General features: G+C 52.2%; 2 protein-coding genes across 2 annotated transcripts in view; one reads left to right on the top strand and one right to left on the bottom strand.

Moving 5' to 3' along the window:
* Positions 1-5935, top strand: part of COL18A1 (collagen type XVIII alpha 1 chain) — an 80870-nt gene extending 74935 nt beyond the window's left edge. Inside the window, exons 36-40 of the mRNA XM_012557959.1 lie at positions 1389-1421; positions 2644-2883; positions 3510-3707; positions 4611-4726; positions 5725-5935. Coding sequence (XP_012413413.1) covers positions 1389-1421; positions 2644-2883; positions 3510-3707; positions 4611-4726; positions 5725-5935 — 798 coding nt within the window. The remainder of the gene's footprint in view (positions 1-1388; positions 1422-2643; positions 2884-3509; positions 3708-4610; positions 4727-5724) is intronic.
* A 2728-nt stretch (positions 5936-8663) lies between these two features.
* SLC19A1 (solute carrier family 19 member 1) overlaps positions 8664-24374 on the bottom strand; it is a 32198-nt gene continuing 16487 nt past the window's right edge. Inside the window, exons 4-5 of the mRNA XM_004384844.2 lie at positions 17187-17328; positions 8664-9166 (exon numbers count right to left, since the gene is read on the bottom strand). Of these exons, the coding sequence (XP_004384901.1) occupies positions 8897-9166; positions 17187-17328 (412 nt within the window). The 3' untranslated portion in view covers positions 8664-8896. The remainder of the gene's footprint in view (positions 9167-17186; positions 17329-24374) is intronic.

Below are 24374 nucleotides of genomic sequence, written 5' to 3'. Positions count from 1 at the left end.
TGCCTCTCCCTCTCTGTGCACACAAGAATCGACTGTCTCTGTGTGCCTCTCCCTCTCTCTGTGCACACGAGAATCGACTGTCTCTGTGTGCCTCTCCCTCTCTGTGCACACGACAATCGACTGTCTCTGCGTGCCTCTCCCTCTCTGTGCACACGAGAATCGTCTATATGTGCCTCTCCCTCTCTGTGCACAAGAGAATCGACTGTCTCTGTGTGCCTCTCCCTCTGTGCACACGACAATCGACCGTCTCTGCGTGCCTCTCTCTCTGTGCACACGAGGATCGACTGTCTCTGCGTGCCTCTCCCTCTGTGCACACGACAATTGACTGTCTCTGCGTGCCTCTCCCTCTCTCTGTGCACACGAGGATCGACTGTCTCTGCGTGCCTCTCCCTCTGTGCACACGAGGATCGACTGTCTCTGCGTGCCTCTCCCTCTCTCTGTACACATGAGAATCGACTGTCTCTGCGTGCCTCTCCCTCTGTGCACACGAGAATCGACTGTCTACGCGTCTCTGTGCACACGAGAATCAACTGTCTCTGCGTACCTCTCCTGTGCACACGAGTGAAAATGAGAGGAGGCCCTCTGACAGGCCTTCCCACCTCCCAGCACGACTTGGTGTTGACATTCGTCCATTGTCTGAGGAACATTCTGCAGCGTGGCCACCCCAGGGCTGGGGATGAAGGGCATGCCGGCTTTCCTGCACAGTGTATTATATACGACACTGTGGAGGACATCTTCGGCACTCTTGGGATGGCCCGTGCCTCACCCATGGCTGCCTAGCACTGGGCCTTGGGTCCTTCACGCCCCCGACAAGCATCTGGTTAGTCTAGAGACTGCCATTTTGAGAGGACGAGGCCAACCCTCTTTTCTGGTCCCAACAGAGGACAGCATGACAGGGGCCCCTTGGGGAAAAGTTCTTTTTTCCACATCAATTGTGAGGTTGGATAGAGGTCAGTCAGCCCAGTGTCCCTGAAATCACCTGCCATGTCCCTGGAGCCTCCTTTGTCCAAGGCCTAAGAGTTTGAGTTGATGTTTTGCACTGATCCAGCCTCTGAGCTGCTGGGGGCCCCCCTCCACCCGTTACACCACAGGCCCCTTTGCCCTGCCCAGACCCTCCCATGTTCCTTTGGACCCTCTCCTGTCCTGCTCATGTCTTCATCTGGCCATGCAGGCTGCAGGTCCCTCCACGTGTTCTTAACAGCAGACACTGACCAGGCACCCACTGTGTGCTGGTGTGGGCACTGCCCGTTCCCAAGGCAGGCAATAAACAGTGCCTGTGATAAACCAGTGGCTGGAAGGAGATGTGCTGTGGGTAAGGCAGGGAGGCATCATGGAAGGGGAGGCCCTGGCCACCTGGAGCTTGAAGTAACCCTGGTGTTCTCTTCTAGCTGGAGGCCCGGACGCCACTGCCCCGCGGGACGGTAAGGAGCGTTTCTTCTTTCCCATGACTGTTAGTCTAGAGGTCTGCATCTAACAGCTGGTGCACAGAGAAGACGGGCGTGCGATGGTGGCCCCCATCTGGTCTCATGTTACTGGAACAACAGTTGGTGCTGTAGTGTCCTGGAGTCTGTGCACCTCGCCGTCAGCACCTGCTGGGGTGGGGGACACAGACACATGACAGCCCCTCTGTGTCAGACTGGGTGTCTCCATGAGGGCAACATGTAAATAACATCACCTTTTGTGTCTGTGGCTCACTGCTCCTCCAGACTAGAAGCTCCTGGGTGCTAAAACCCACATTTCATTGTCTTTGTCTGTCTTCTCTCACCAGAATGCCAGGCACAGGGATAGATACCTCTAGGATGGGTGGGAGGGTGGATGGATGGATGGATGGGTGGGTGAGTGGGTGGGTGAGCGGGTGGATGGATGGATGGGTGAGTGGACGGACGGATGGATGGATGGATGGATGAGTGGATGGATGGATGGATGAATGGGTGGATGGATGGATGGATGAGTGAGTGGATGGATGAATGGATGGATGGGTGGATGGATGGATGGATGGATAAGTGAGTGGATGGATGGATGGATGGATGGATGGGTGGCTGGATGGATGGGTGGCTGGATGGATGAGTGAGTGGATGGATGGATGGGTGGATGGATGAATGAGTGGATGGATGGGTGGATGGATGGATGGATGGATGGATGGATGGATGAGTGAGTGGATGGATGGATGGATGGGTGGGTGGATGGATGGATGAGTGGATGGATGGATGGATGGATGGATGGATGGATGAGTGAGTGAATTGATGGATGGATGGATGGATGAGTAGATAGATGGATGCAAAAGGAATGAACAGATGGCCACTTGGTGTGCCATGGAGAGGACTGGCACTGGGGTGGGCAGAGGATGATCGGCCAGTTTCAGCATTTATGGCTCACTGGGGTCATGCCTGGAGGATGGCGGGGTTCTGCACCCTTGCTCCCCTCCACACACACTTGGGGGCACCTGCCCAGGGCCTGGGGGCAGCTCGGCTCACCTAGGAGACCAGACCCTCCTGCCATATAAGAATGCAAGCTGGAGTCGGATGAGGGCAGGGCCTCTGAAGGGACGGCAGTGTGGATGGGGCCTCGGGAGGGGTGTCGGGGATGTAAGTGGGGCCTGAGAGCACCTCAGCCTTCACCACAGCCCCACCACCTCATCTGCAGGACAATGAAGTGGCCGCCCTGCAGCCCCCTGTGGTGCACGAGGGCCACCTATACTCCTGGCAGGAGCCCTCCCACTCTACAGCACGACCCTGGAGGTCAGATGGCATCCTGGCCAACCCCCCACGCCTGCCGGACCCCCAGCCCTACCCTGGAGCCCCGTACCACAGCTCCTACGTGCACCTCCAGCCAGCTCGCCCCACCAGCGCACTTACGCATGCACACCAGGACTTCCAGCCGGTGGTGAGTGCCCAGGGGCGTTGGAACCCAGGTGCTGGGCTATAGGGCCCTGGGAGAAGGACCCAGATCCCAGGGAGGTTCCAGGGCGGGGGCAGGTGTGCAGCTTCTAGGCAGCGTCCACTCTGACTGGTCAGGCCACACACGCTGGCTACCACCAGGACACCAGGATCCACCCTCTGATAGAGTTAAAATGCCTCCAAGGTGAGTCTCATTCAAGACCTAGAGACATGGGCAGTGGCAGGTGACAGTGGGGACAGGAGCCTGGTGAGTCTCTGCTCCAGGAGGAGGCTGGCTGGGTGAGGGGCTGACACCTAGGGCTGCTCTGGACCCCATGGGCAGAGCTGGACCCCAGGGGAGTGGGACAGGTAGGGGTGGGGCATCCTGGCCAAGACAGGGAGGATGCTTCCTGCATCCACACCACCCAAAACTGCCCATTCCCCTAAGCTGACCTGCCGCAGGGGTGCCCTAGACTCAGCGACAGCAAGCCTCCTCCACCTGCCCCCTCTCTGCTCTCGGCCCTTCTCATCCCCTCGGTGTCACGGGGCAGGGACAGGGCATCGGGGACCCAGCCTGGGAGACGGCACCTCTGCCACTGACCTGTGACCTGTGACGCCCTTTCCTCACTCCAGCTCCACCTGGTCGCCCTCAACAGCCCGCTGACGGGCGGCCTGCGCGGCATCCGTGGCGCCGACTTCCAGTGCTTCCAGCAGGCACGGGCCGTGGGGCTTGCCGGCACCTTCCGTGCCTTCCTGTCCTCGCGGCTGCAGGACCTGCACAGCATCGTGCGCCGTGCTGACCGCGGGGGCGTGCCCATCGTCAACCTCAAGGTGGGGCCAGCCGCCCTGTGGGGGCCTGGCTGAGAGGAGGGGCCTTAGCGGAGGAGGGGGCCACAGGGGCAGGAATCCACGCAGGGACGTCCCTCAAGAGGGTGGGGGTGGAGGTGCCACCCACCACAGGCGGCTCCTGGGTGGGCACCTTGTGGCCTGGCCCCAGCTGGCGTGTGGGTGCGGCTGTTTGCTTTGCAGGCACTCACCAGGTCTTCCGTACCCCAGAAGGTCGCCACCTCTGCCAGTGAATTCCAGAACGCCCCCCCACACCACATACACACACAGCCAATAGCCCTGCACCCAGGGCAGTGCCTCCAGCAGCCCTGGCGCCCTGGTGTCTATCACACGTGGTGTCTGCCATGCATGGGGTCTCTTGTCACATGTGGCATCTGTCATGCATGGGGTCTCCTGACACGCATGCGGTCTCCTGTCACACGTGGGGTCTCCTGGGCCATGCGCTCTCAGCCACGTAGGCCAGGGCTGGGCTGTTCATACTCATGGTCACCCCTGAGCACAACCAAGGGGCAGGAAACATCCTCCCGTGGTGTTACTCAAGCTCCCACCCCCAGCTCTCCCACTTTGGCCTGGGGGGTTCAGAGCTGAGTCTGCTCAGACCCCTCACCTAGCTTTATTCCATGGTTAATCCTAACTCTGGGCTGCTAGTGACCCCAGGTGCTGCGGCTTCCCAACATCCCGGGAGCACTGGGGCTCCTTAAAATCCTGCTTCAGGATGGGGGTGGGGGCCGGCGCCCCGCTAGCCATGGGCTGCCCAGCGCCCGGGGAGCAGGAGGCCGCAGACCCCACCCACCCCCCCGGCAGGCCCTCTGCCCTCATTGGTGCAGCTCTGTCCTTTGGGCAGGATGTGACCAGGGACCAAGTAAACCCTCCCCTTTTCCTCCACAGGACGAGGTGCTCTTCTCCAGCTGGGAGGCCTTGTTCTCGGGCTCCGAGGGCCAGCTGAGGCCTGGGGCCCGCATCCTCTCCTTTGACGGCAGGGACATCCTGAGGCACCCTGCCTGGTAGGTCCCCCAACTGTGGCACGGCCGGGCAGCGTGGCTGTAAGGCAGCTCGGGGTGGGGGGCTTCTGCTGCCCTTTATTCTTTAGAAAACCCCAACTTTGAAGGTGTTCGCCTGAGTTCTCTGGTCTGATCTTACATGTGATACATGCTCGCTGTTTAAAACGTAAATCCAGAAGAGCATAAAGAACTAATCCTTGGTAACATTTTTAAGAACACAAAAAATGAAACATTCCTATCTAACCTGCTTTTCCTGCTGGCACCGGGCAAGGTTCTCTCCCGTTCCAGGTCTACTGTGACGGTATGTCCAACCCCCACTGTCACGTACACCCCAATGTGGTGACTTGCCTCAGATGTGCGTCTGTACACGTGCATCTGCAGTTTGTGGAGTAAGCCCCTACAGGCGGGGTTCCCAGCTGAGCCTGTGTGCATGGAGAATGCTGGCAGACATTGCTGGCTTGCCCTCAGAAGGCTCCACCAAACGTCCCTCCTGCTGAGAAGGCGTGCTGGTGCCTGTTCCGTAAAGGGTGGCTCTGGGGGTCAGGCATGGCCCCAGCGGGCCTGGGTCTGCACTCACTGGTCTCCCTGAGCAGCACCTGTGAGGTGTGTCCTCTGGGACCTGACGTAGAAGCCACAGGCAGGGATATGGGCCAGTCCCCAGGACGGGCCGAGACCAGAACCCCACGCAGTGGAGTTTGTCCGGACCAAAAGCTTCAGAGAGGCTTCACCCGGCCCCAGGAAGGACCAGCGCCTGATGTTATCTGGCCCAGCCCGAGGGGAGCCCCCTGCTCCATGGGGGCACAGTCAGGGGTGGACCCCCTTCTGATAGAACGGGGCAGCTGGCTGGCCAAGAAACCGTGCCTGCTGCGCCCCAAGCTCCTCCCCGCCCCCCCCTTCTCCAGCCTGGCCACCGCCAGCCTCTGCCCCGGGGAGTGAGCTGTCCTGCCTGGTCTCCACCCTGGGCGTGGCCTGGGGTGCGCTGATGGCAGTGCATCTTGCAGGCCCCAGAAGAGCGTGTGGCACGGCTCGGACCCCAGCGGGCGCCGGCTCACCGAGAGTTACTGCGAGACATGGCGGACAGAGGACGCGGCCGCCAGGGGCCAAGCCTCCTCACTGCTGGCGGGCAAGCTGCTGGGGCAGACGGCCGAGAGCTGCCGCAATGCCTTCATCGTCCTCTGCATTGAGAACAGCTTCATGACCACCTTCTCCTAGTGGGGACTCTGCTGCACAGATGGACAGACAGGTGGCCGGGAAGAGCCTCCATGGCGGGCAGCGTGCCTGGGGCGAAAGCGGCCAGCACCTGTGTGGGACCTGGCAGGTTCACTTTTCTGTATATTTCATGTCTTCATGTAACCCCTCAAGAAATAAAAGGAGCCAAAGAGTGTATTTTTTAAAAAGTTTAAGAGAGTCTGGTGCCGAGACTTTTTCTCCCGCCTGCAAGCCCCCGCTGGCTGCAGCCCAGGTCCCTGGGAGGCTGGGGCCTTGCGGTGCTGTCCTCGGCCCTCTGGAGCCTACTGGGCCCCAGTCAGACCCGCGGCTGGAGCACAGCCTGATGTGGGCAAGAGGCCGGCTTTGGGGCTCACTGCTGGCACAGATCGTGGGCACCCCGGGCCCCAGGGAGGGCCCTCAGTTGTCCAGCGGCACCAACTCAGTGTCCTGCCTGAGCCCCTCTTGTGCTCAAAGCCCCAAACTGTGCAGATCTTGGTAAGGCCCTGGGCCACCCCTGCCCTCGCCCCGCCTCCTGAGGGCCAGAGACAGGGAAGGGCCAGTGCACGCCCAGACCCTGCTCCGCCACCGCCCACTGGTACCTGCCTGTAGCCAGGCTGCCCTCCTGTTGAACATCCTGGGACACGTGGGTGGGCAGGGGGCCCTGGGGAAGCCTGCAGGGATGGGGCTGCGCTAGGGGCCATGCGGGGAGGGGTGGCCAGAGTTCACCACCCAGGAGCCAGGCGAACCTGTCACGCGTGCTGCGCTGTAACACCGTGCCCGCTGTTCTGTGGGCATGCACTTGGGGTTGGCCTCGTGAGCCAGCAGGCTCAGCCCCCGGAGCTTGCGGACTGTGTGTGACATGAGGCTGTTTGAAACCAGGCCCCAATTAAGGGAAATGGCCCCTCACAGCTGTCTGGTCTGTCAGCCAAGCGCCGTCACAGAAGGGGCAGTCACGTGATGCGAGCTGTCCACATGTCCAAGTGCTGAGACCCTCTTCTCCCCCAGGGCCACCAGGCAGCCAAGAGCCTGCGCAGGCCAGCCCAGCAGCCCAACTGTTTCTCCTTCAGCACCTTTTATGGAGTTTGCAGGCTTAGGTCCCCCAGGCCCCCAGACCCAGCTCCCCGCATTCATGCCCAGCGGCGGCCGCCCCGCAGGGCCCTGGGCAGAGCCTGCTGTCCTGGAATCACTATACTGCAGCCCCAGCCAGCGGGGCCCAGCGCCGCTCACTCTGTCTCGGGGTTGGCTGGGGAGTTCAGACCACAGAGAAGGGCGGTTTCCCAAGCCCGGGGGGTCTGGGGCAGTGTGCTGAGCACACGGCCACGTGGGTGGCATGTACGGGAGCTGGTGGGCACTGAAATGGGTGGCAGGGGACTCGCCCTGGCTGGGGTGGGGCTCCCTGGGGGGGCGTCAGGGTGCAGAGCCCTGCAGCCTGGCATCTGGGCACGGTGGGGTCCTCAGCTGAGCCCCACCTCCACACACGCATCCTGCGGGAGCCCCTGGCGTGGAATGAGAAAGGAGGCAGAGAGGCAGCAGGCCCTTCCAAGGAGCTCCACCCTCATCACCTTCCCCTCACCTACGTGCAGCCAGCCTCGGCCCCGAGAGGCCCACTCACCTCAGCAGGCCTGGGGACCCCTGGGTGCACAGCTGCAGGCCGGTCCTCTGGCCAGGGTCCTTTGATCTGATGGCCCAAGCTGTCCACACCAGCTGCCCCACCCCCGCGGCAGGGCTGAGCTCCTCCCCAGGAGGGACAGGGTGAGGTGGTGTAGGAGTGGTAACGCCCAGGACACCCCTGGCTCCGCGGGGTCCCTGCCCAAGGCAGGTGGGGGGGTACCTGGTCTTTCAACTGCCCTCTCCCCCAGCCCCCCAGGCAGGAATCGGAGCCCCATGTCTCGCTCAGGTGGATGACTTAATGTGACTTCTCGAGGGACAGCACAAATGGTTCTCGGCCATTTCTCCCCCAGCACCAGCCCGGTGCGGGCACAGCTGTGTGCGCGTGGCGGGCCGTGCGTCCTACCAGGGATGCAGAGATGAGCTGCTCATGCACGGGGGGGGGCACGTATGGGCTTGAGTGTGTGCGGACACACGTAAGCACATGCCCAGTGCGTGAGCACACGTGGTGTGTGTGAGCATGAGCCTGTCTCCATACCGCCCAGCAGGGCTGTGCTCACACACACCAGCACCTCGTCGTCTTCTCGGAGGGAGGCCAGCATGGACCCAGTTCACCAAGCGGCAGACGGAGGGTCCCTGAGGTGGGCTGAGAAGCTGTCGCCCTTGGGTGGGGACGTGCCTGCCCCGACCCCCCCACTGAACCAGACACATGGAATAAGTTTACCCTCTTTATGTCACTTGTTCTAAAAAAAGTAACAGCATGGATTACAGTCCAGACACCTGGGACGACTGGAAATATCACAGCTTAGCTGGGGCCCAGGGTCTCGGGTTCTGCACCGGGTCCCTCGGCTGCAGCTCCCACTCCTGACCCGGTGCTAGGACACGCTGTGAGGGGCCGGTGTCCTCCACCTGCCCTCGGAGACAGACAGGACTTGCCTGTGGGGCGAGGCCAAGAGGCCCCACAGTGGACCCCAGGACCCTCACCACCCCCGCTCCAGACAAGGGGCAGCCTGCGGCGGTGCGGCCAGGCAGCTGTCCTGAGGGCCCCGGCAGATCTTTGTGCCGTGGCCAGAGCTACGTGCTGAGGGTGGGCTGGGTGAGGGGCTCTCCCCCGACTGATGTGGCAGCTCACCCACTGCAGTCACAGGGACGGGCCAAGGGTCTCACGGGAAGGCTGCCCCCTGCTGTCCCCATTAGTCGCCGGCTCTGCAACCTGAACCCTGGGTTTGGACAGTGCCAGAGCAGTGGCACCACTGATGCCAGCAGGCAGCCGGCCGGGGACATGGCCCATCTGGGACGCTGAGGCCTGGTTTGGTCTATGTGTGGTCTTCTGTGTCAGGGGTCCCGGCGGGCGGCTCAGGCCTTCTCCTCGGGCAACGGGCTCCGCTCACGGGTGGCTGTCCCGAGGGCCTGACTGTTCTCCTCTGGTGGCAGCGGCGGGGTGGTGGGCTGCAAGCTGTCCAGGCCCCCGTCCTCCACGCCCAGCGCCTCTGCTGGGCTCATCATCTCCTGGGCCAGGGGCAGGGGCTTGGGGCGGGCCCGGCGGCAGTGCTGCAGGCCCACCAGCACGGCCCCGGAGAAGTAGGCCGCGGACAGCACGAGGAAGTACCCAAAGTAGACGAGGAACTGCAAGAGAGAGGGCAGGTGGGAGGTGGGGCTCGGGGCGGTCAAAAGGCCAGCCGTACACGTGACCGTGCTCGGCCCCTCACCTTGAGCACGTCCCACAGTGCCCACCACCAGGAGCACAGTGGCCAGCGCGGCGAGGGTCTGGTACACCTGCTATCCCAGAATCCCCACGGAAGTCCCAGTCCTCTTCTGCACCTGCGTGTTCTCCACTTTCTGCCTGAGCCTCTTTGCTAATTTTGCATGATCCCAAATGTGCGCTTTGTGGGGTGGCGTTCCTGTGGCTGTGGAGAGCTCCTGGGCGTCACCTCTGTGTCCCCACATGCTGGGCTGGTCAAGCAGAGCCTCGGCGGGAGGCCAGGGTCCACTCCTCCCTGAGCCCTGCTTCCCAAGCCCCCAAGACTCGGCCACCCCACTTGCTGAGCCCGAGACTTTGGCACTTCTGCCCACTGAACTGCAGCCATCTCCTCCTTGGTGAAAAAGGGACGCTGCAGCAGTGACACAAGGAAATGCACGCCCAGTGCACAAAACAACCATTCCCCTCCCGATCCTCACGGCTGCCAGAGGAATAGGAGGGACAGATCCCCGGGGTACCGGGGAGGGGCAGGGTATGCCCCCTGGGTACCAGGGAGGGGTGGGGTATGTCCCTGGGGTACCAGGGAGGGGTGGGGTATGCCCCTGGGGTACCAGGGAGGGACAAGGTATGCCCCTGGGGTACCAGGGAGGGACAGGGTATGCCCCTGGGGTACCAGGGAGGGGTGGGATATGCCCCCGGGGTACCAGGGAAGGGCGGGGTATACCCCCGGGGTGCCAGGGAGGGACGGGATATGTCCCCGAGGTACCAGGGAGGGACGGGATATGTCTCTGGGGTACCATGTCCTGGAGGTCTGGCGCGGTCTAGGGCATGAGGCGTCTGTGGGCTAGAACCAGGAGTGGGTCCTGTTCAACACCCCTGTCGCCCCTCAGCTCTGGTCCCCTCAGCTTCTAGGAAAGCTCACTTCAAAAGGAACTCAGGAAACAAACCATCGGGGCTTCACTTCCAGGGAGATGGCATCAACACGCTTTAACCTATTCCTTCCCCTGAGTACAACTAAAGTCCCCGACATTCTACATGAAGTAAGGAGACTCTGAAAGGCAGAGAAAAAGGCAGACTGGTTAGAGACCGAGACCTCAGGACCCAATACCAGTATGGTAGTGAGTTCTGGGTGTTCTTCTTGCTTCATTATCCCAGATGAGGAGCTGAAGAGGCTGACGACCCAGAAATACCAACAGGCACGGAAAACAAGAAGGCCTGACAAACGCCTGTTCTCTCAGGCCAAAGGGCCAGGAAAGGGGCAGCCCAGGAAGACGGAAAGCTGTTGGGGAGTAACCGCTCTACTCCAGCCAAATACCACAAAACACCTGTGATCTCACTCCCATCCACACCCTCAAGAACACACAGGGAGCGGAGCCTGGACTTCCAACCTCACCAGGTATGACGAAGTGCCCACCCCCCTGCCAGTGTGTCAGGGAAGGCTGAGTAGGGAGCCTGGACTTCCACCCTGCTAGAGGGCAATGAGACCCCCCATGGGGAGTCAGTGGATACCATGTGGATAGGCTGGACTTTTACTCTCACACGGGTTTAACGAGGTGTCCCTCCCTGTCCCTGCAGGTGGAGTCACAGGAGATCGAGGACTTTGACCACAGCCCAGCAGTAAAGAGGGCATCCACCCACAGTGTCAATGGAGGCCACACGGGGAGCAGCGATGAGGCACTCCCTCCCAGCCAGGGTGGTACAAGAGGAGGACTAGTGGGGAACCTGAACTCCCAGTAACAAGGATCCTCCCCCTGGGGTGTCAATTAAATATGGACTTCCACCTCCACCTATCAGTAATGAGGCAACATCACTCCCTGCTGGAGGGGTGTCAGGGAGAGTCAGATAAAACAGGTTTAAATACGATGCAGAGTCTCATAATGTAATACCCAAAAGTCCAGATTTCAACTGAAAATCACTCACCAGACCAGGAACCAGGTAGATCTCAAACTTAATGAGGAAAAAAAAAAAAAAAAACAAAAAACACACAGTAGCTGCTAACACTGAGATGGCAAAGACATTACAAGTTTCTGGAAAAGACTTTAAAGCACCTATCATAAAAGCGCTTCAACAAGCAATAACAAACATACTTGAAACCAACGAAAAAAATACAAAGCTCAGGAAAGAAAGAAAAGATATAAAGAAGAACCAAACAGAAAATTCAGAACTGAAAAACACAAAATAACTGAAATAAGAAAGTCAATGAATGGTCTCAACAATGGAATGGAGGGAACACAGGAAAGAATGAGTGAATGGAAAATAGGAAAATATAAATTTACCTGCCATGGATTGAATTGTGTCCCAAAAAATATCTGTCAACTTGGCTAGGTCATGATTCCCAGTATTGTGTGATTGTCCACCACTTTGTCATCTGATGTGATTTTCTATGTGTTGTAAATCCTATCTCTCTAATGTTAATGAGATGGGATTAGTGGCATTTATGTAGACTCAATCTACAAGATTAATCTACAATTTAAGCCAATCTTTTTTAAAATATAAAAGAGAGAAGAGAGCAGTGAGACGGGGACTTATACCACCAAGAAACAACAGCCAGGAGAACAGTGTGTCCTTTGGACCCGGGGTCTCTGTGCTGAGAAGCTCCCAGACCAGGGGAAGACTGATGACAGGAATCTTTCCCCAGAACCAACAGAAACAGAAAGCCTTCCCCTGGAGCTGGCACCCTGGGTTCAGACTTCTAGCTTACTAGGCTGTGAGAGAATAAATTTCTCTTTGTTAAAGCAATCCACTTGTGGTAGTTCTGTTACAGCAGCATTAGATAACTAAGACATTACCCAATGGAATAACAAAAAGAAAACAGACTGGAAAAAAAAAGAACAGAACTTCGGGTACTTGTGGAACTATAACAAAAGATCTAACATTCATGTCATTGGAGTCCCAGAAGGAGAGCAGCATTGAGGGTGAGGCGGAAAAGTACTTGAGGAAATAAAGGCTAAATACTCTCCGAACAGGATAAACCCAAAGACAACCACACCAACACATATATTCAAACCTCTGAAAGCTAATAACAAAGACCATTCTCTCAGAGGAAGTAAAACTAAGAATTTGCTTCTGGCAAATCTACCCTAGAAGAAGGGCTAAAGGAAGTTCTCTAAACAGAAAGGAAACAGTAAAAGAAGCAATCTTGGAACATCAGGAAAGTCGAAAGAACACAATATAAGAAAAATGTGAGTAAATACAATGGACTTCCCTTCTCCTCGAGTTTTCTAAATTATGTTTGATGGTTGAAGCAAAAATTATAACACTGGTATTGTTCTAAATATATGTAAAGGATATACTTAAGACAATTATTAATGGGGGAGGATAAAGAGACATAAGGAGCACTGGTGGCGCAGTGGTTAAGAGCTCAGGCTGCTAACTAACAGGTTGGCAGTTTGAATCCACCAAGCTGCTCCTTGGAAACCCAATGGGCAGTTCTACTCTGTCCTATAGGGTCGCTATGAGTCAGAATCCACTCAACAGCAACGGGTTCTTTTTTTTTAAAGAGACATAAAGGGAGGTAAGATTTCTACATTTCACTTGAACTGGTAAAATGATGATACCAGTAGACTATGATAAGCTCATGCGTGTGTGTATATACATAAATGTACAAATACATATGCGTGTGTGTATATATATATACCACATACATGTGTTTGCATGTGAGTATATGTATACTTACACATGCACATACATATGCACATACATATATGTATATGATTCTATATATACACACATATGTATACACGCATGCACAGATAAGAAATAAAGCAACACTAAAAAGCTGTACTAACAGACACACTAAAAAACAATGTTGTTGTCCAAAATGAAATGTAAAAAAACTTTCAAGTAACCCATAGGAAGACACAAAAAAGAGAACAGAATAGAAAACAAAAACATAGAAAAAATAAAATGGCAGACTTAAGCTCTAACATACCAATAATTACATTAAATGTAAATGGTCTAAATATACCAATTATAAGATAGAGACAGGCAGAGTGGACGAAAACACATGATCAAACTATATGTTGTTTACAAGAAACTCACTTTAAATGAAATGATATGGGCAGATTAAAAGTAAAAGTATGGAAAAGGATATACCATGCAAACATTAATCAAAAGAAATCAGGAGAAGTTATATTCATATCAGATAAAGTAGACTTCAGAGCAAATAAAATGACCAGACACAGAGAGAAATATTATGTAATGATAAACGGGTCAATCTTCCAAGACACACAGCAATCACAAATGTGTATGCAAAAACAAAAAGCTGCAAACATGTACAGCAAAAGCATGTGAAAGGAGAAATAGACAAATCCACAATTACAGTTGAAGATTTCAACACTCCTCTCTGATCAACTGATAGAACAACTAGATAGAAAATCTGTAAGGATAGAAAAGGAATCAATAACCTCATCAACCAATAGGATCTAATCAACAGTTATAGAATATTCCACACACCAACAGTAGAATACATACTCCTTTCAAGTGTCCATGGATCATATACCAAGACAGACCATATCCTGGGTCATAAAACAAACCTCAGCAAATCTAAGCGGATTAAAATCATATAGAGCGTGCTCTCCAATAACAATGGAATCAAAATAAAAATCAGTAACAGAAAGAGGAAAATCTCCAAACACTTGGAAACTAAACAATACACTCTAAATAATCCATGGGTCAAAGAAGTCGCAAGAGAAAATCAAAAAATATATCAAAGTAAAAATACAACATATCAAAATTTGTGAGATGCAGCTAAAGCAGTGCTGAAAAGGAAATTTTTAGTACTAAATGCATACATTAAAAAAAGAGGAAAAGTGTCAAGTCAATAATCTAAGTTCCCATCTTATGAACCTAGAGAAAGAAAAGCAAAATAAACCCAAAGCAAGAAGGAAAGAAATCATAAGGATAAGAGCAGATATTAGTGAAACTGAAAAATCAATGATCAAAAAGTGAGTTATTTGTAAAGATCAATAAAATTGATGATCTTCTAGCAAGAGTGACAAAGGAAAAAAAGAAAAGATACAAAGGAACAACATCAGGAATGGCATAGGGGCTATCACTACAGATCCTGCAGACATCAAGTCAATAATAAGGAAATAGTACAAACAACTCTACACACAAATTTTAAGACAAAATGGACCAATAATTCTTAGAAAAACACAAACTACTATAATTCACTCAATCTGAAACAAATCATTTGAACAGCCCTATAATTATTAAGGAAGTTGAATTGGTAATTTAAAACTTCCCGAAAAAGAACTCTCTAGGCCTAAATGGTTTCATTAGAGAATTCTATCAAACAGTGAAAGAAGAATTAATACCAGTTCTATATGATCTCTCTCAGAAAATAAGAGGGAACACTTCTCAATTTATTTTCTGAAGCCAGTACTATTTAGACACCAAAGCTGGACAAAGACAGCACAAACAAAATTACAGACCAACATCCTTCACGAACACATATACAAAAATCCTTACAAAGTATTATAAGTAGAATTTAACAATATATAAGGACCAACTTCAATTTATTCCAGCGATGTAAGGCTGGTTCTATATTTGAAAAGCAATCAGTGTAATCTACCACATTAACAGGTCAAAGAAGAAAAATCACAAAACTCAAAACAGATCACAGACTTAATATAAAATGCAAAACTATAACACTGCTAAAAATAATTGGGGAAAATCTTTGGGATCTAGGGCTAGGCAAAGAGTTCTTAGACTTGACACCAAAAGCCCATTCAACAGCAGCTGACAACAAAAATGAAGTTTAATTTAAGAAAAAACAAACCAGGAAAGCCCCCAGGCCCACGGCCGCCGCATGCTCTGCCCATCCCCACCAGCCGCCAAGGTCTGCTCCCTGACCAGCCCCAGCACACCCCTTTTCTAACCACTCCAGGCGAAGTGTGAAGCTGACACACAGCGCTGTACATGGCGAAGGGTGAGCAGGATGAGCTGATACTACTTTCCTTCTGGGACCATTAGTATTTCTAATTATGAACAAGCTGCCCTAGTCCTTGAGTTACTTTTTAACCAAGAAATGAAGCCAGCCAGTGAAAAATTAATGTACTATCACACGCCGCATAATGTCCACTTGGGCAACGTCTGACTGCATATACGTCCGTGGTCATGCGCGTGCCCTCCGGGGGATGCCCACAGCCAGACTTGGCAGCGAGCCCACCCCGCCGCCCCACACTCGCGGTAACAGGCACTCCAGCTGCTTGGAGGAGTGGGCGCCCAATCCTACTCCTGAGCACCCAGGTCGACAGGCATCACAGGGCCCAGCCAGGGCAGGGATGCCAGGTCCCCAACACTGCTCCCCTGCCTCCTGGGCCTGCACCTGAAGCCTCCTTGCTGCGACCTTCATGGGGCTGCAGGGCTGCGTGCTGGGCACGACCTGGTCCAGCGTTCACCTGAGATGTCCTCAGCAGGAGGTGCTCAGGCCACGCACTGCACAGCAGCTCCCGGGACCATGCGCCTGGGAGCCCCACACCCCATGGACCTAGGCGTTTGCACAATGTCCAAATCACGTAACGTCCTATTTCACAGAATGTATCGTGGACGTTAAGTGACACATGGCCTTATTTTTCTGACAGTCACATCGATGGTGGCCTGGGGCTGTGCCAGGATCCGCAGGCCGGAATCTGCCCCTGCCTCTAGCCTTCTGATGGGTCCTGGCTATACCACCACATGGGAGGGGCAGGGGGCTCCCTCCCGAGACAGCGCTTCAGGGAGGACACTGCCCCAGACCCATCTCCACTGAGCCCCTGTGGGCCCCTCAGAAGCCCACTGTGAAGGGGTACCCTCTGCACAGCACCATGGTGGGGGATGGGCACAGGTCGATGCCAGCCTCTAAGAGCCTGCCAGGTGGCACTGCTCCTGCAGCTCTCACACGGGCTGAATGACATGCTGCCACGAAGAGGCAGGGGGCATGCAGGACCTCCGAGGGGCCTTCAGCGCCCACACAGTGAAAGTCAGAGGGCCACGGCCCATGCAGGGCCAGGTCTGCACTGGTCTTTCCTGTGGCGTCTCTGGGCCAAGACCCTCCCCACCCACACTAAGCACAGCTGCTGCCTGAGAGCAGGAGACAATCTGGGCTTTACTGGGGCCTGCTGTGTCTGCCCGAATGGGGTGGCATTTATGGGATAAACCTGGGCCCAAGAAGTGGGAGCAGCCCAGGCAGGTGGGTGTGGGGCAAGCAGAGGTAGCAGTCACTCCCACCACCCCAGCAGCCAGACTCTGGCTCCTCCTGCACTCCCTTCTGGCCCTTTGCGGTGTAAGGTCTGAAACCAAGGTTCAATATTAAGTGCTGCCCTCACATCTGAGACCTGGTATCTGGAGGGCTTCAAATGGCCTATCTGCAAATTCTCCTCCCCACTCTGCTCGAATGGAGAAGGCCCCCTAGCAAACAACCATCCTTACTGTGGGGACCAGGTACACTGCCTGCTCAGCCTGGCATAGCAGGTTTGTTGCCTGCCAGCCCACAAAATTACTCAGACAAGGCAGTCACATCCTCCACGGCAAACAGGTCACTCCACCCTCTTGTTACTACAAAGCCTGCCCCCCCACGGCCCCTGGTTGTTCACTCTGTTCCCGAGGGCAGCCCGTGTGGCCCTGCATGGTGCGGGGTCCTCCTCTGGGCTGAGTACATGGGACTAATAAACTGCTGTCACTCTCATCTGTCTAGTGTCAGATGTCACGTGTTTGGCCACCCCATAACCCTAGGGCACAAATCCCTCCTCATGCTCTGCTGCGTGTCTCTCATCGCGTGGGCCCCAGGCATGGTTTTCTCACATATCACACCTGCTCCAGTTCAGGAGTCCTAGCATGGCGAGCTGGAGATGTATGCATACTGTACGCATCCCTATCCCATAGGAGAGCTATGGTCTGCGCCCTGCAGAGCGAGGGAACCCCACCAGCTCCCTGGAGGAATGTACCCGACCCAGCCTGGCATACCTGTGAGTGGACCGGGAGCCCCAGGCCCCGCTTATCTGACACTATAACAGTGATCGTGGTCTTGAGGACTGTGGCAAGGAATGTGTTGATCCCGAAGACCAAGGCACAGAGTTCTTTTGACAGAGAAGATGCAATCTGAGACCTTAACAGGGAAAAACAGGCAGAAGTCAGGATTCAATGACAGGAGAACAGGAAGCACCAAGAAGTGTAACATGGAAACCCCACTTGGGTGGCAGTCAGTGCCTCCTTGGTAACGAAATGACCGTTAGGTGCAGCCCACCTGCCCGTCTTGCCCATATGCATGCCTGGCTCTGCACCTGGCTCTGCCCATCACACCAAGCAGGGGTCAGTGATGCCTACGAGGCATCAGGAGGACTAGCCCAACAGCTCAGGCCACTCGCCTGGTGGTGGGGGAGGACACGCTCCAGGCTGTTACACTGGGCAACAACTCCATCAAACAAGTGCAAAACACAACTGCAGGGAGATGCTCAGAAGCTTTCCTACTCAACCCTGGGAGCAGAGACCAAATCAAAATTGTTATGAAACTCTCTGACGATGTAACCCTGAGAACGGGATATTAGCAAAACCTGTGGGCAGACAGCAGTCACTGGGAAAAGTCTCCAATGAGTCTTCTGCCATTCAGTGAACAGAGTATTGGACTCAATATGTCAGGGAAAGCACAGTAAGACATTTCAGGAAAGCAGGAGGAATTAATAAAAGGGAAAGCAGAAACTATCCTTAGGGAAGTGGTAGTTTGGACAAATCCAGATGATGACTCTCAACAAGTAAACAAAGAGACAGACCACGTTCCAGACAGGGAGAAATCGCCATGTCAGATCTCCCAGCCCTCTGCAAAGTGCATTAAAAAGTTAATTAGTACCAACTAAATCCTCAAAGGGCTTTTAACAAATGGACAAAAGATGTTCTAATGTTCACCTGAAAAATAAAAGAATAAAAACAGCCAAGAAAATGTTAAAAGGAAAACGTGAAAAGGTACCTGTACACATCTCCTTAAACCATACATACACTCTAAATAAAGACAACCGTAAGCAGCTTACACTGTTAGATTTTCGAGCTGGTGATGGAGAGATACAGGGAAAAGCAACCGGAAGTGAATGAAACACCAGGATACACAGGTCGACAGAACAGAAGAAAAAGCCCAAGCAGAAGCAAGCAAAGACAGGAATATGTGATGAAGCAGGTAATCCAGGGAGAAAGGGTCTGGAAAAGAAATGAAGCAGATCTGAGGTCCCGCCACTGCCCTCAGCCCCTCGACTCTGACCTGGGGTAGGATGCAGAAAAGACCACACTTCACACAGCCCCCAGTCACCACAGGTGAAAGTAAAGGCAACCTGTGAAACAAGGACACAGCGGTAACCTACGTGACAGATGGCTTGCCATCCTCATTCCAATGGAGTCTCTGGGTGGCAAAAACAGTTAAGTGCTCGGCTGCTAACACAAAGGCTAGCAGTTCATATCCACCAGAGGTGCCTTGGAAGAAAGGCCTGGTGCGCTACTTCCGAAAGATCAGCCAGTGAAAACTCTACAGAACACAGTTCTGCTCTGACAAACATGAGTCACTGTCTTAGGCTGGGTTCTCCAGAGAAGCAAAACCAGTAAGATATATACACATATATTATACATATGTATATACGTATATATAAAATACGTGCATATATTGTATACATATAACATATATAACTATATACTATACATATATATATATATATATATATATATATATATATATATATATATATACACATATATAGAAAGAGACAGATTTATCTCAAGGAAATGGTTCATGCAGTCGTAGAGGCTGGCAAGTCCCAAGCCCACGGGTCAGGCGTCAGGCTGGAGGCTTCTCCTGACTCACGTAGCTACAGGGGCCGACGAACCCAAGATCCACAGGCCAGACAGCAGGCTGCTAGCTCATAGCTGAGAAGGCTGACAAATCCAAGATTGGCAGGTAAGATGGCAGGCTGCTGCCGCAAGTCCCAAGAACTGGAGGTCAGGTGCTGACGAGCCAAATGCAGGATCCAGAGCAGAGCAAAAGCCAGTGAGCTTTGCCAGAAAGTTCACCTATACTGGATGCAGGCCACACCCCCAAGAAACTCCCTTTCAACTGACTGGCTGCTCACAGTGGATCCCATCATGGAGGAGATCACATTATATTAGATCTCATCATGGAAGTGATCACATCATCATACGACTGCCAAACTACATCATAACTGCCAAACCACTGAGAATGATGACGGAGCCAAGTTGACACACAACCTTGATGACTGTAGTCCACCCCTTGTCAACGTGGCACCTGTACGCATCTCCTTAAACCATACATACACTCGAAAGACAATTATAAAGTCATACTTGTGCCTAACATGATACAACAGACGTACAAAAACACACTAGCCCTGTTTACATCTTACATTTCATAAGAAAACAAAAATATTGTGCTTTAGGTAAAAGTTTACATAGCAAATTAGTTTCTCATTAAACTGTTAATACACAAATTGTTGTCAATCCCGTGATGTGTTCCCTTCTCTGTCCTGGGTTGTTTCCATTTGTCCAGTTTGCCTGTCCCTTCCTGCCTTCTCGTCTTTGCTTTTGGGCTACTGTGCCCATTAGTCTCCTTTGCACGAATTGAACTATGAAGCACGTTCCTCACGTGTGTTACTGCTGGCCCTATAGACCTGTCTAATCTTTGGCTGAAGAGTGAACCTCAGGAGTGACTTCAGTACTGAGTTGAAAGGGTGTCTGGGGGCCATACTATTGGGGTTTCTCCAGTCTCTGTCAGACCGGCAAGCTTGGTTTTTATTTTTTTAAAACAACAATATTTGATGCACACATACAAGGCAGAAATACTCATAACAATTACAACCCTCATTTCTGCAACTGGTCATGAGGTCACAACTGGTATTTAGAACCACCCTCTTCTACCACCCATTCCGTATTCCCTTTGCTCTCAGCAACCACTTCAGCTGGTCGTGGTTCCTTGCCTGGTGGGGTGACCCAAACATTCATTCTGGAAGGGTCTGGGCCATTAGTAGTCATGTTGGAATTGGGTTGCTGTACTTTTTCCATTAGCATGAATCACAGAGCATGTTAGTAGTACTAAGAGACGCCCTAAGGGATCTCCTGTATTCCAGACATACTCTTCTCTACCTCCATCAGGTAATATCAATCCAATTTCCTCTTGGTAATCAATGACACCAGCCAGTATGGTAACTCCCTTCTTTGCCTGTTGATTCAGAGGCATAAGGAGCCCAAAGTGGCCAGGTGGCATTCTTAATTTCCAGTTCAATGGAATCAGTGATGTGTCTCCAGGTGGGAGCATTCTCCCCTTTGGAACTAAGACTTCTAGACCCGCAGAGCATAGGGTTGCAGGGACGGGAAGCAAAAATTTTGCGATTGGGTCACTAGGGGTAATAGTGAGTGGTGTCACTCCCTTGATTCCTGGACCCATGAATCCTGGCTATGGGAGAAAAGGCACTATATACTGGACACTGGTGTAGAGGACATACAGCCTCCTGCAGAACATTGCCCCAACCCTGCAAGGTACTGACACCTAGCTGGCACCACAGTGTGTCTTTAGAAGGTCATTCCATTGTTCTCTCAAGCCAGCTGCTTCAGGATAGGGAAAATGGTAAGACCAGTGAATTCCACAAGCATGGCCCATTGCTGCACTTCATTTACTGTGAAGTGAGTCCCGTGATCCGAGGTGATGTTGTGTGGGATACCATGACCATGATGGTGGATAAGGCATTCTGTAAGTCCATGGATGGTAGTTTCAGCAGAAGCACTGCATGCAGGGAAGGCAAATCCATATCCAGAGTAAGTGTTTATTCCAGTAAGAACAAAACGCTGCCCTTTCCATGATGGAAGTGGTCCAATGTAATCAACCTGCCACCATGCTGCTGGCTGATTACTTTGAGGAATGGTGCCATACTGGGGACTCAGTGTTGGTCTCTGCAGACGGCAGACTGGACACTCAGCAGTGGTTGTAGCCAAGCTGGCCTCGGTGAGTGGAAGTCCACGTTGCTGAGCACATGCATAACCTCCATCCCTGCCACGACAGCCACTTTGTTCAAGAGTCCATTGGGGAATGACGGGAGTGGCTAGGAAAAGAGGATGACTGGTTTCCACAGAATGTATCCTCCTATCCACTTGATTGTTAAAATCCTCCTTGCTGAGGTCACCCTTTGGTGAGCATTCACATTAGACATAACTATCTTCACTTTGTTGGCCCATTCAGAGAGGTCTATCCACATACCTCTTCCCCACATCTCCTTTTCTTCAATTTTCCAATCATGTTACTTCTAAGTCCCTGACCATGCAACCAAACCACTGGCCACAGTCCATGAATCAGCATACAAACACACATCTGGTCATTTCTCCTTCCAAGAGCCTTCCTTTGTTCTGGGCCCCACTCAAAACTAGCAGCTTTTTGAGTCATTTGATAAACAGGTCACAGTAACACACCCAAATGAGGGATATGCTGCCTCCAAAATCCAAAGCGGCCCACTAGGTGTTGTGCCTTCTTTTGAACTGTGGGAGGGGCCAGACGCGATAACTTATCCTTCACTTTAGAAGGAATATCTTGACATGCCACACACCACTGGACCCCTAGAAATTTCACTAAGGTGGAAGGTGCCTGAATTTTTGACAGATTAATTTCCACACTCTAGCACACGTTTTACCAATAAGTCCAGAGTCATTGGCACTTCTTTGTTACTAGGGCCAATCAGCATAATGTCATTAATGTAATGGACAAGTGTGACATCCTGTGGAAGGGAAAGGTGATCAAGTTCCCTGCAGACTAAATTATGACATAGGGCTGAAGAGATGATATATTTCTGAGGGAGGACAATGAAGGTGTGTTGCTGGCCTTGCCAGCTGAAGGAAAACAGCTTCTGGTGGTCCCTCTAAACAGGTATGGACAAAAAAGAATTAGCCTGATCAATAGCTGCATACCAGATAGGAAGAGATGTATTAATTTGCTCAAGCAATGAAATCACATCTGAAACAGCAGCTGCAATTAGAGTCACCACCCGGTTAAGTTTTCAATAATCCACTGTCATTCTCCAAGATTCATCTTTGTTTTGTACAGGTCAAACAGGCGAGTGGAATGGGGATGTGGTGGGAATCACCACCCCTGCATCCTTCAAGTCCTTGCTGGTGGCAGTAATCTCTGCAATCCCTCCAGGAATGCAGTATTGCTTTTGGTTTACTATTTTCCTAGGTAGAGGCAGTTCTAATGGCTTCCACTTGGCTTTTCCTACCATAATAGCCCTTATTCCACTTGTCAGGGATCCAGTGTGGGGGTTCTGCCAGTTGCTGAGTATATCTATTCCAATTATGCATTGTGGAACTGGGAAAATCACTACAGGATGGCTTCAGGGACCCCCTGGACCTACTGTGAGATGAACCTGAGCTAAGACTCCATTAATAACCTGACCACCATATGCCCCCACTCTGACTGGTGGGCCACAGTGACGTTTTGAGTCCTCTGGAATTAGTGTCAGTTCAGAGCCCATAGGCAGTAATCCCCAAAAAAGTCTGATTATTTCCTTTTCCCCAGTGAACAGTCATTTTAATAACTGGCCATAGATTCCTTTGAGGAAGGCTGGGAGAAAGATTAACAGTATAAACTTTTAGCAGTGTAGCAGGCTCCTTCCTCAAGGGGACCTGACCTCCCCTTCATTCAAGGGTTAGTGGGTCTGTACACTGGATCGAGTCTGGTAAAATTGAGGGGCCATGACTATTTTGGTGATCTGAGTTAGACTGCTGTTCACTTTACCTAGAATTATTCTGCTTGTACATATCAAGTAAATATTTAGTAGATTTCTGATTTATTTCACTCCTAGGGACACCATGACTAAGTAGCCAATGCCATAAGGCCATGTGAGTCAGATTATTCTGATTTCTGCTTTGACTCCACTGTCCATTACAGTAACCACGTCCACTTTGTCTTTGTCAATTGAGTGCCGCCACTTGGCCCCTACCACAACGGGGTACAATCAACCCCATTGTAGTCAGGTGTCTTAATTCAGTTGGGGCAGTTCCCACTCTCAAATCTGACTTACATAAAAGAGCAATCACAGCAGTCTTCAAGGATCCTGGGGCTCCCTTCACAAATTTGTTCCTCACCATTGTGGTAAAAGGTGTGTCCCATGGGCACTCCATGTGTGGGTCTGTGGGTCTAACCTGATCAATCCACTCTAACATGTCAATTTCTCCAAGCCTTTGGATACCTTCTTTTTCAGTACATCAAGGCAGGTCTGGCACTTCAACTTGATTTAGTGTAGGCCACCATATAATCCATGCTTCAGCGAACCAACAAAATAAACTATAAGATCCTTTCCTAACCTCTCGAGCTGAAACACTGAATGAAGAATCTGTGCTTAGTGAGCCCATCAATAAACTGAGACTGATCCATCTTTATGTTCCTTGCACCATTATCCCACATCCTTAATAGCCATTCCCACACATATTCCCCAGGTTTCTGTTTGTACGTATTAGAAAAGCCAAGCAGTTCTTTTGTAGTGTAGTGTATCTTCTCCCGGGTCACATTTGTACTTCACCTTTTGGGGCTCACTGGGACTTAAGCCTGCTTATAGGTCTAGAAGCAAAAATGGGTGCTGGGGATGTGTTTTGAGAATATTCAGCAATGTCTTATAAGGCATCTGCCTTAGGCAATACCCCAGGCAATGACTCAGATGCCTTCTCAGGCAGTAACTCAGACAAAGGCTCTTCAGACACAGCTGGGTTAATCTCATCAGATAGGGGTGGAGGGGCTAATGGTTGGCAGGAGCAACTCAACAGAATTTAGGGGCTCAGTGTCCTCAGCTTGATGATTATCTGCCCATATGACCCATCCTAAGTTTCAGGATCCCATTTCTTCCCAATTAATGCATTCACTTTAGCTTCAAACATCATTCACGGTTTGGAATTCAACTGACACTGTAATTCAGCCACTCTTAAGACTCTGTGCTTTAGGTAAACTTGACTCTGCATCTGCTCTTCAGCAATATCGGCTCTGATACTACAAAAAACAATGCTTTCTATCATGGCACAAGTGGAAACTTTGAGGTCATTTACATGGCAATTGAGATTTGACTCTGAAGCCCTGAATTCATCTCTTTCTTTCACCACTTTGTCTAATGAAAGTAGGAACAACCAACCAAC

The sequence above is a fragment of the Trichechus manatus genome, unplaced genomic scaffold (assembly GCF_000243295.1).
Source record: "Trichechus manatus latirostris isolate Lorelei unplaced genomic scaffold, TriManLat1.0 scaffold00128, whole genome shotgun sequence".
In the NCBI taxonomy this organism is placed as follows: Eukaryota; Metazoa; Chordata; class Mammalia; order Sirenia; family Trichechidae; genus Trichechus; species Trichechus manatus.
This window is presented reverse-complemented; position numbering and strand designations above follow the sequence as displayed.